The sequence below is a fragment of the Mytilus trossulus genome, chromosome 8 (genome assembly GCF_036588685.1).
Source record: "Mytilus trossulus isolate FHL-02 chromosome 8, PNRI_Mtr1.1.1.hap1, whole genome shotgun sequence".
In the NCBI taxonomy this organism is placed as follows: domain Eukaryota; kingdom Metazoa; phylum Mollusca; class Bivalvia; order Mytilida; family Mytilidae; genus Mytilus; species Mytilus trossulus.
The window spans coordinates 12395810-12407964 of NC_086380.1; the positions used below are offsets into that span (position 1 = coordinate 12395810).

At 30.8% G+C, this 12155-nt stretch overlaps 1 protein-coding gene across 1 annotated transcript in view; it reads left to right on the top strand.

Moving 5' to 3' along the window:
- The window catches only part of LOC134681657 (mutS protein homolog 4-like), a 32425-nt gene that overhangs the window by 11656 nt on the left and 8614 nt on the right, over nt 1–12155 (top strand). Inside the window, exons 6-16 of the mRNA XM_063541311.1 lie at nt 2853–2996; nt 3797–4068; nt 4781–4900; nt 5440–5452; nt 6560–6613; nt 7419–7591; nt 8436–8448; nt 9127–9172; nt 9708–9832; nt 10545–10639; nt 11820–11867. Of these exons, the coding sequence (XP_063397381.1) occupies nt 2853–2996; nt 3797–4068; nt 4781–4900; nt 5440–5452; nt 6560–6613; nt 7419–7591; nt 8436–8448; nt 9127–9172; nt 9708–9832; nt 10545–10639; nt 11820–11867 (1103 nt within the window). The remainder of the gene's footprint in view (nt 1–2852; nt 2997–3796; nt 4069–4780; nt 4901–5439; nt 5453–6559; nt 6614–7418; nt 7592–8435; nt 8449–9126; nt 9173–9707; nt 9833–10544; nt 10640–11819; nt 11868–12155) is intronic.

The window sequence follows — 12155 nt, forward strand, 5'->3', positions numbered from 1 at the left end:
GCCCAGGCCATGTGTAAATTTACAACAAATCTATGGCTTCCATGAATTATTTCGATTCTAATAGAACAAATAAGTTAATTTAAATACTGAAGCGAGGGTTGGTATGCTGTGTGTGGAGCTGTTCTTTTTTACTCCTTGTTAGATAAAGCTCAAATATTCTCATACATCTTTAACTTGCATTAATTATTTCGTTAATATAACCGCTAGAAAAATATGTTTAATTCTCAAACCTAATATGATCTAATATTTCCGATTTATGATTTACATGTTTTCTCGTAAGCTACCTTCAAATCCAAAATTGACATTTCGTAAAGAAGGAGCTGCCATGTTGACTCGCTGAATCAAAGGCAATAGAATAGAAACCTCAGAATTCCATTTTAATACAATATTATACGAACTTCGTTGGTTACAAAAAAGTTTTTATTTTGGTGATATTGACTAAATATTGTTTTTATACTGCAACTAAAATTAGTATATTGATATTTTTTTAAATCGTAACATTAATATCAAGCTTATTTGCATCCCTTAATGAACCCCTCATTGTAGAGAAAGTGTTCCATGATGAAATTGACATTGCACAAAATATAGTGTTACTATATTTAGGAAATAAACAAAACTAGTTGCAATACATTAATTCTTTTTATTATGCATCTGAATAAGAATAAAAGTTCTGTAATGTTTTTTGTTTAATTAAAATTAGTAATACAATAAATTTGGCAAAGCGTTTGCAATGTAGGTTCAAATACATGTGGATTTACGTGGGAGGTATATTGTAACATCCATTATTATGTATATCTCTGAGTCTGCGCTAAGTATAGATATATCGAGAATTTTCACACAGTGTTGTTTACAAAGCGAAAGAAGCACGTCATATTAGAATTTAGTTTGATTTTTTATTTGCTGTAAAATGAAATAGTTTTAAACAATTGATTTTTATGAATTTGATGTTCAGCAGATTATTGAATAGACCTGCAAAGATATGAATGTTTTCTCATTTAAAAAAAAAGTTTATATTTAATTTATATAAATGAATGAATACCCATTGATTCAGTGATTTAACTAAAAATAATCAAATTGTTCACTTATTCATGTCCATTGTATTTTATGCCCCTGCTAGAAGGGGCATAAAATATCACCCTTGTCTATATGTTTGTCTTCTGTACATCCAAAATTTGTTTCTGTTCTCTAATTTTAGTTTGCCTCAAGTAAAATATAATGAAGTTGTATCATCATTAACTTGAAACTTATTACACATGTTCATAAAAATGGAAACTAAAATAAATGTTATAGTAGATTTGATCTAGAATTCATTGTTCACTGAACATGATGATGCGAGTGGATCATTGTGTACGTCTCATGTAGATAGACAGAGATTGATCTGATATGGGACAGCCTTTTTATGAATTACTTGGGCCATGGGGCAATCTTCATAGATATAGGAAGATGTGGTGTGAGTGCCAATGAGACAACTCTCCATCCAAGTAACAATTTAAAAAGAAAACATTCATGTTCTTTTTGCCCTTTATATTCCAGTGAAATACAAACTTCCCAACTGAAATGTTTCTTTTGTCTGGTCGTATATAGAATCATGGTTTTACCGTTTACCTGTTTTAGATACTGTCCCAGTCTTTAATTAATTGTTGTTGTTTCCTTTTAAAAATGATAGAATGTAAGGGTTCTTTTTAGCTCACCTGGCCCAAAGGGCCAAGTGAGCTTTTCCCATCACTTGGCGTCCGGCGTCCGGCGTCGTCGTCCGTCGTCGTTAGCTTTTACAAAAATCTTCTCCTCTGAAACTACTGGGCCAAATTACACCAAACTTGGCCACAATCATCATTGGGGTATCTAGTTTAAAAAATGTGTGGCGTGACCGGTCAACCAACCAAGATGGCCGCCACGGCTAAAAATAGAACATAGGGGTAAAATGCAGTTTTTGGCTTATAACTCAAAAACCAAAGCATTTAGAGCAAATCTGACATTGGGTAAAATTGCTTATTAAATCAATATCTATCTGCTTAGGAATTTTCAGATGAATCTGACAACCCGTTGTTGGGTTGCTGCCTGTGAATCGGTAATTTTAAGGAAATTTTGCTGTTTTTGGTTGCTATCTTGAATATTATTATAGATAAAGATAAACTGTAAACAGCAATAATGTTCAGCAAAGTAAGATTGACAAAATAAGTCATCATGCCCGAGATGGTCAATTGACCCCCTAAGGAGTTATTGCCCTTTATAGTCAATTTTTAACAATTTTCATAAAATTTGTAAAATTTTATTAACATTTCCACTGATACTACTGGGCCAAGTTCATTATAGATAATTGTAAGCAGCAAGACTGCTTAGTAAAGTAAGATTTACAAACACATCACCATCACCAAAACACAATTTTGTCATGAGTTCATCTGCTTCCTTTGTTTAATATTCACATATACCAAGGTGAGAGCCTCTAGTTCGTAAATCTTAGAAATCTTTTACAAAAATCTTCTCCTCTGAAACTACTCGGCCAAAATATTCCTAACTTGGCAACAATCATCTTTGGGTTTTCTAGTTTAAAAAATGTGTGGCGTGATTTTATCATATTTTATTGAAATCTGTACATTTGTTAGTTTTAAAACATCAAGTACCGGTACCTTATCCCGGCCTCGTTAACATTAGTACCAAACTTGGCCACAATCATTACTAGGGTATCTATCTAAAAAAAGTGTCTAATGACCCCACCTACCAACCAAGATGACCGACATCAGTAAATACAGTAACAGGTGAGTGACACAGGCTCTTGAGAGCCTCTAGTTTTTAAAGAAACAGAAGTTTTTTTAATTTATATTTTAATTTAAAGCAATACTAATTTGTTTCAGATGCTACAACTGTCAAAAATCTTGAGCTGTTACAGAATGCCAGAGATCCTAAAAGTGAACATACACTGTATGGAGTACTGAATCATACAAAGACTGCTGGAGGGAATAGACTACTGAGAGCCAATATACTACAACCACCTTCAGGTTAGATCATACAAAAATAATGTAACTACCTTTTCCCTGTAATAAAAAAAATAGAAAGAATATATTATTTCTAATGAGATAACTGTCCACCAGAGACCAAAAGGACATAGAAATAAGCATTTAAAGCTTCATCAATGAGAAAAATCCATACTGCAAAGTAAGTTATAAAGTCATTTACTGTATGCTATAATCTAGATATTAGATAAAAACACATAAATCAAGTTTTCTTTGTCTATATTTGCAAATTCTACATGTATTTTTAGAAAATCTTAAGCTTTGTGTTTATTGCTGAATATTTAGAAATAAATAGCAAACAAGAGACATGCAGTGACTTGTTCTGCAATCTTTATTTTTGGCATCTGCAGCATAATACAAAAAAAACCAGGAAGGCTACAAATATTTTTAAAAAAATCTGCAAAATACAGTATCCCATAATACATTGTAACAGTATACAGTATATATGTTGCCAATATATGCTATTACAAATGAACACAGGTGATACATAAAGAAAAAAAGGCAATTTTATGAGAAAAAGAAGTATTCATCTGTAGCAATTGAGAGTCCTTTAGTCTAACCATGCACTTTAGGTGTGGCTATGATACATGCACATATGTGGCAAATAATTTATATTATAGAACAGAATACCTTGATCATGTTGATTTTAAGGTGATTGTTATACAATTTAATAATTTTAATGTGTTGCACATGGTAATTTTTTACAAATGAGCAGAATTCACAAAAATTAAAAGAACCTCTTCAAGATTTAAAGATTCTAATTTGATACCATTACTTATTTTCAGATTTAGAAACAATATGTATGAGGCAGGAAGTAGTGGCAGAACTGACATCAAAAGAAGAATACTTCTACAATCTTCAGACAATTGTCGGACGATTCCTTGACATAGATCATCTCTTGTCACTCTTCGTACAAATTCCTAAGCAGGACTCCATGAAGACAGCAGAGAATAACATAGCTAACGTCATATACCTTAAACATACCTTAGAACTGATTGAACCACTCAGAGAAGCTTTGAAAGATTTTGAAAACCCACTGCTGAAAACTTACTATAAGGTACATATTAACTCAACTTAAAAAAAAAATGTTTTGATTATGTATGTCATTACAGTACATGGGAAATGCCCTGGTTAGAAAAAAATTGACAAGGCAAACTGGGAATTATGTACAATTTTTAAAACACTTGTGACTAGGGCTAATTATTGGAAAACATGAATTCCATGACTGTAAAACTAAAGGAGTTTTCATGTTTTATTTTCCAGCATACATAACTATCATACTAATGGTGTTTTTATGCTCCATTTTTGGGCATTATGTTTTCTGGTCTGTGCATCTGCTCTCTGTTCACTGGTCCTTTCATCCGTTCGTCTATCCTATTTCAGGTTAAGGATTTTGGTTAAAGTCTTTGGTCGTAAGGTAGTTTTTGATGAAGTTGAAGTCCAATCAACTTGGAACTTAGTAAACATGTTCCCTATAATATCATCTTTCTAATTTTAATGTGGAATTAGAATTTTCATCCCATTTTCACGGTCCACTGAACATAGAAAAAATGGTAGTGTTGATGGGGCTCTTTGTTGTTTTTAACTATTTTTATGGACTTTACACATTAGACATTCTTAAGTTTTTAAAAATTGCAGTCTGTATAAAATTTTGACAATCAATGCATTCATCACTGTTGTATGCTTTTATGCTGTTCTCTTTCTTTATTACACAGATTTGTTTCCCTGAAGAATTAAAATCAACAATAAACAACTTTTATTTTTTTCAGTTACTAGAGGATCCTAGATATGACATCATTATGACAAAGATTATCAGTGTTATACATGAGGATACAAGATACCAGAAAGGGACACTCCACATGAGGACTCAAAAATGTTTTGCTGTTAAGGTATTTATAATAAAAATTATGAGATTTGGTATGATTGCTAATTAGACAAGTATCTAATATAATGTGTAGGCAACATATTTCTTAGTTTAAACAATCTAATGTATAACGAGGCCAGCAGAAGGTACCAGTACTTTCTGTATCAAACTGTTTTTAATTTCTTATTTGATATTTAAGTGTTGAACCTTTGTGTGCATCAGGATGTGCATTTCAATTGTACTTTATTTCTGTACACATAGTTGAAAAAAAAGATCTATCATTTATAAGTACCTTGTCTGAAAGATCAAAATATTGCTTTCAAGATGTACCATAAATTTAGAAAATTTATGATAATCTGTTTTCACATTGATCTTAGTATTGTTAACATCAATTGTTATTCTATTTTTATAATCTTTTGCAAAATGTTTATATATATGTGTAATATAAAAGGAACTCTTATGTGATTATGGATTTTCCTAATTGATTTTTCTCTAAGTTCAGTATTTTTGTGATTTTACTTTATAGTTGCAAAATGATGATTCAAATTATCTTTAATTTTTCAGCCAGAAATCAATGGTAAGTACGTTGTAAAATCAATGTTGTTAGATACCTTCAGCATGTTTAACACTCTTTAACAAACTTTTTTTTATAAGATGTAAAAAATACCCAACTAGGATATGTCTGGATTTTAAACAGAAATGAAAGATATTACAATTTACATTGTGAGAAGCTTATGAACTCATGTCTTTAGTGCAGATCTTAGGACTAGTCAAAACTTCCCAATTAACTAGCTGTTAAGCTGTCTTACATAGTTTTGTAAATGTTGCATTGATGTGCATTTAGTGTGTTTCTAACCAATATGGTACATGATATAAGTATTTTAATCCACTTTCCACTCGTTGTAGAATTGTCATAAAAAACAAATCCATACTCAGGGGATTATAATGCCTGATATTAAAAATAAAAATGTGTCTGTTATTGAAAAACACATGTTTAACATTTAATGTAATTTTTGTGTTTATGCTTTGTTTTGAACATTGAAATACAGTATAGTCGCCGTCACGTAAAATTGGAAACATGATTTGTCAAAATTTTCTAAAATATAGACAGCGTTAAATCAAAATCATGTTTTTCAATTGGCGGAAGAAAAATTCAATCCAAATATATACTACTGTCCTACCTTTTATTGTGTTTGTACAGTATAATCCTGACCTTCACATAATTCAAGATTATTTTGTATGGTGGAATCCGACATTGTTATTACCAGAAGTGTTGCCATGGAGTTCCACATGCTCTCAATTTGCTCGTGTCTCTTGGAGCTTTTCATCATCTGTACGTAAAAAGCATGGGAAATTGTATCATCAATGACTATGATATTACCGGAGAGTAACCAATGCTATGTAGTAAAGGATCCTCATAGAAACCAAGATGGCGGTTTTACAATGTAAACAATCTTGAAAAATGTGAAGTTCAGGATTATACAGTGCAAACACAATAAAGGGTAGGACAGTAGTGGGAATTTGGACAGGATTTTCATTTAGCTCATTGAAAAACATGATCTCGAGTAAACACTGTCTATATTTAAGAAAATTTTGACAAAAACCAATTTTATGTGACGGCGACTTTAAACCTTCGAAATTCTGTTGGTAGAACTGATTCTTTCCAATTTTCTTTCCATTTCAGGATTATTAGATGTAGCAAGGACAACCTACACAGAAGTTGTAGATGATGTCTCTAGTAAGTATACACTAGTATATAATTATAGATCTCCTAAAGTACTGATACTTGAACGCTTTCACATTACAATTGTGGTGTATATTTTAAGTTTGAAGAAGAGGATGTTTAAAAGCATGTTTATTAAGAAAAAAAGAATTCAAACAAAAATTCATGGACACATCAGGATTTTTTTTGGCCTTTTTGATTTATTAGTGTCAATATGCTTTTAATATGAATTATTATAATTATACTCCCTCAATGTTGTCCAGTTTTCACCTAAAAGAAAAATTTAATCATGGTATATTCATGATATTTGTGTGTATGTTAGTTTTTAAAAATACAGGTACTACTGCATGTTGTAAATGACAAATTACAGATCCAGTACTAGTTGTATATATATTTCTTTTGAGTTCTCTTGTACAAAGAAAGTTATAAAAGGGTAAAGAATATATATAACTATGGAAAACCATTTTATGCCTTTGATTAGGCTTTTCATCCTTTTAGCACATTACAAAGCATGTAATTAAAGAATATATCCCAAATTATCCGTTTACAATCCATATAAACCTATAGAATTCAATGATTGTAGTAGAAATGGATATTGAAAAAAATGTAATTCTTTGTCTAGATTTTTTCTGAGAAATATATAGGCTAAATAGTTGTTTAAGTTTTAGTTTAGTACAAAACTGTTATTAATGAATATCTATGGAAGGAAATGCACCTACAAATTTTTTTTTTTATATCTGGTTCATTCAGCATTTGTGTGTACATGATTAAAGTTTAAACTCATTTAATGTACATGTACTTGTTAATGGTTTATTAACAGATTTGGTAAAACAGTTAGCAGAAGAATACAGTCTGCCATTAAAGACAAGTTATAACACAACTAGAGGATTTTACATACAGTTATACAGTAAAGATAAAGAGGATAACTTACCAGGGATATTTATGAAAGTGACCAAACAAAGGACCACTCTCAGTTTTACATGTGCAGATCTGGTATGTGTTACATGTATCTGCAATTAGAGAAAAAAACAACAACATGCACAAACAAATTAACTTGATGAAGCAGAATTAATCAACTATTGGTCACTGTACATCCTGCAACAATGAGCTAAACCCACCCCCTATAATCAATTATTAAAGACCCCATATACTGTAAACCAACTTATTTTCGCGACTTTTGCAAATTAAAAAATATCACGAATTTTAATATTTGCGAATATGTATAACTTGGATCTTTTCTTATTTTACCACCTCACTAAATTAAAAAGCCACGAAGTGGACTAGATAGGATAAATCGCGAAAATTAAGTATCAGTGACAATAAGTTGGTTTACAGTAATATTTACTCAATTCTAGTGTTAGGTGTATAATGCATTTTATAATTGTTGATAGAGCATGGTTCAGATGGGATTATCTCCCATTTATCAGAATAAATCTCAACTAGAAATTAAGTTTACACTATACAAATACATTTAATATGTTTGTAATATTTAACATACTTTTGAAGAAAGTAAAGATTATGTTGCTTGTATTGCTGTTATTTAGATTTATTACAAAATTTGAGATTCTACATTTTGGAAATTTCTAGGTAAAGATCTAGATGAACTGAAAAATTATGTTTGATAAAAAATCTTTTGTTAATTGCTGTATTGTAAGACATACTCTTTTTTTGAAACAACAAAAATACTCTATTTTTGAAACAAACAAAAATAGAAAAAAGCAAATCAAATCATTGAAGATAGTAGTGTACAAGAAGATTGTGATTTATAAATGATTCTTGCAATTGTTTAACTGAAATTACATTTTATTTACATGTTTCTCCGTCATTTATGTTACAGATAAAATTAAATGGTGAGAGAACCTGAATCTGTTTAAATTCTTATTATGTTCTTTAGTTTTCTTTGTTAGTATTTTTCAGCTGTTCTATTTTGATTTCAAAAATTGTTTTTTGCTGCCATAGATGTAAACAGTAGATCTGTGTGGTTGTATTTAAGTTACACAAAAAAAACACCAGTTAGTAAAAAGGAAGAGCTTCAAATGTGTTTACAAGTAGCCTGCATGTGTATGTTGATTCTACGTTTGTAATGATTACATTTTTTCCACAAAATAACAACAGAAGATCACATGCTGAGAAATAAAAATCATGTTCATATTATTGGAGATAGTTCTATGCTTTTAAAATGAATATATATTTATGACTTTTATTAGAGGCATTATAATTGTTCTCCTGTTTACATGGTTTAATAGCAGTTTTTAATTATTATTTTTTATGAAATATGACTTTTCAGTAATCATGGTACACAGGGTATGTAGTTTAATTACATGCCTTAATGGATTAACCCTTTTTTCAGATTAATGATTTTGTTCATATTTTATTTGCTTTTTCCTTTGGGCCCAGGTTTCCAATGAAATGATTGTATCCATTTTAATATGACAAATGTATAATCAAAATTATAATTCAATGGATCCTGTCATATATATTTACCTTACTTAACAGAATGTTGAAGTTTTCATATTTTTTGTTTTCAGACAGAATTCGACAGTCACTCCATGAGATATATCTAATGACCAACATGTAAGTATATACTCCTCTTTATAAGACAATAAATCCAAAATCAGTAAGGAGAAATAGAAAGTTTCAAAGCCTAAATATAAGAAAATAGAGGCAATGACAGGACATGTGAAAAACAAGGTGTTGTACATACAAAAGAGATGATAAGCATTCCATCATAAAAAAAAAAAAAACTTTAATTCATGCAATTAGGACATAGCATCTGCTAAAAACATTCTGCTTCCCAGGCAAATGAATAGCAACCAGATGAAAATTATATGAAGCAGATAGCCAAAACAATTCACACAAAAAGGACATCAAAAGTTGTTCCTTGAGATAAACTTATTGACACAAGCAACAGTTGATGTATTATGACAATTTTTTTTATACATGCCTATTTTACCAGCACTTAGCCAAAGGTTTGACTGCCAATTTATTGTTGGAAGTACATTAGGAAGTTTTAATTGTTAAAACTGATATTTCCAATACCCATTATGCATGTAATGTTATGCTTGGGATATAGCATAATTAAAATCTCTTGTTGCATTATATCTTACAGAGTTGTAAAAGAGGTTCTAGGTAGTATCAGAGACCAGATTGGGTGTCTATACAAACTGACAGAAGCTGTATCCCTGCTGGACATGTTACTATCATTTGCCAACAGTTGCACACTGTCCAACTACGGTAAGTTATATTGATATGTTTAATAATTTTTACAGTTCTAATTGGTTGCCTATCTAGTTGAACAGGATCTGTATTTCTGCTAGTTTTGTTTCTAAGATATTGCACACTGGGAAATTATAAGAACAGTTTTGAATTGTGTAGTTTTCATATGATGCCATGTCAGCAAATATAAGCCAGTATTTTGTCTTAACCCCACCTTGCCCTCCCTAAATTGGTAAATACTAAAGAACTTTAAAATCAATCTTTGTATTTTACCACCTTCAAACTGGCCAAAGGATAATAACTCCACAATAGTTAAGAAACTTTTTGATATAATATTTCTCTATTTGCACATTTTTAAAACAAAGTTAATTTTTTATATAGAAATTCAAGGCTCCCGGTAATAAAACTTTACTCAGTACTCTGAGTACAAAATAGGTGTTCAAAACACAAAATTCAGTATTTTGATTGGTTGATTCTTGAGTCTGAGTAAAAAAATTGTGTTTGAAAGTTTTATGACTGCAAGGCCTGGTTATTAAGAAAAAAGTTAAACCAAAGTAACATGTGATACACAGAAATCTGAATAAATTTTATTTTCTACAACTTTTAGTTTTTGCCTTGTCTATTCTATATGAAAATCCAATAAATTAACCTTCAAATGTGCCATGTGTCAAATTTAAAAAAAAAAAACAAACTTTAAACAGACTGATATAAACTTTCTTTGTTTATACAGTGAGACCAGAATTCACAGACACTTTGGCTATCAAACAGGGGCGACATCCAATCCTAGAAAAGATCTGTTGTGACACTCCTGTTCCTAATAATACAGTAAGTACAGTCCTTTTTTGGCAAATCTCCCTAAATGGAACAGGCTCTATATAGAGATTAGATCTCAGTCCTCCCATTTTTCTGTTCATCCCTCCATCCCACATTTGTATCAGAAACTCAAACACATAAAAGAAAAAAAACTTCTGTAAAACTTACACAGAATCTCACTCACATGATGTTTATTTCCCAGTAAGTTTTTGTGTTTACTTTGGTATGCTATGAAATTTTAACACATCTGTAAACTACAGTTCATTATTAGTTACATTGTATGCTAGTGACCTAATATGGTATATATGGGGTGAGAGGGAAGCTTAAATCCCCATATGGAATGTACTGACCCCATATATACTCTATTACGTGTCATAATGGCTGTTTGTGCGCCACTAGCACAATATGTAACAAATTTATCATACCGACTATCTAAGATGTGAAATTTAGACTATTGTGACCTATCAAAATTCACTACTGTTACCATTAAGAAACTACTGCCATTGATCCTACAAAAACAGATACCAACATTAAAAACTTGTTAGGTTTAAATGTGTTTTATGAATTTACTTCAATCTTCATCGTCAATTTCTTTGTCTGTTGAAACCTTTAAGATTTTTTCTCAGTATCATATTGTTTTTATAAAGAGACATAACACCACTACTAACCGTGTATAAAGTGTATAAAATAAGCCCCACCTCCATACTAAACTAATATAGAATATACACAGTCTACACGCTGACGCTTTTAACCAATCATATTTCTAGAAATGTATAGAAGGTAAGATAAATTTGGATCCACTTCTAAATTCCTGCCTAAAAATCATTGACATTTTTCAGAATATTAACACTTTAATGCCATTTTGCACTTCTTATTATGTTTTTACGTACAAAGTATTAAGGGTATTTTTTGTATATTTATTTTGAGAAATCATATGAAAACTTGTAAAATCTATACAGGTAATAAACATAAAAACATTGTCATCTGTAACTTATAATGGCAAACTGCACTTACCAACTTACAGAAGGAAGAAAGCAGTCAAAGACGTGTAACAAGGAGCAATACTTGATGGCCAGACCTACACATAATGATAAGAAGTTTTTACTGTACACTCTGTCAACCCCTGTGAATGTTGATATTTTATGAATGTAAAGTTCACTCTTTTTATGTCGTTAAGTTTTTGTATTTGTAGTATGCATCAGATGACAGTAACTTTATTGTCATAACAGGACCTAATATGGTAAGCATCATTATTATTATTTATTATCAACCTTTCCTCCCTCTACACCACCCTGCTCAGTCGCTCGGTAAAATTCATATCACAGCTTTTAGACGAGAGCAATCATTATCAACAACATCACAATGTCTGGTGGATTTATTAGAGACATCACAATGTGTGATGAGACGTTTTCAAGCCTGCCTTTGTCATGTGTAAAAGTGGCTTAGGGAGGGGGAAAAGGAGAGTAATAAAACAATAAACAGATAATTGTGTTTTCATATGTAAAATATCAGCTCCTCAACACAATGT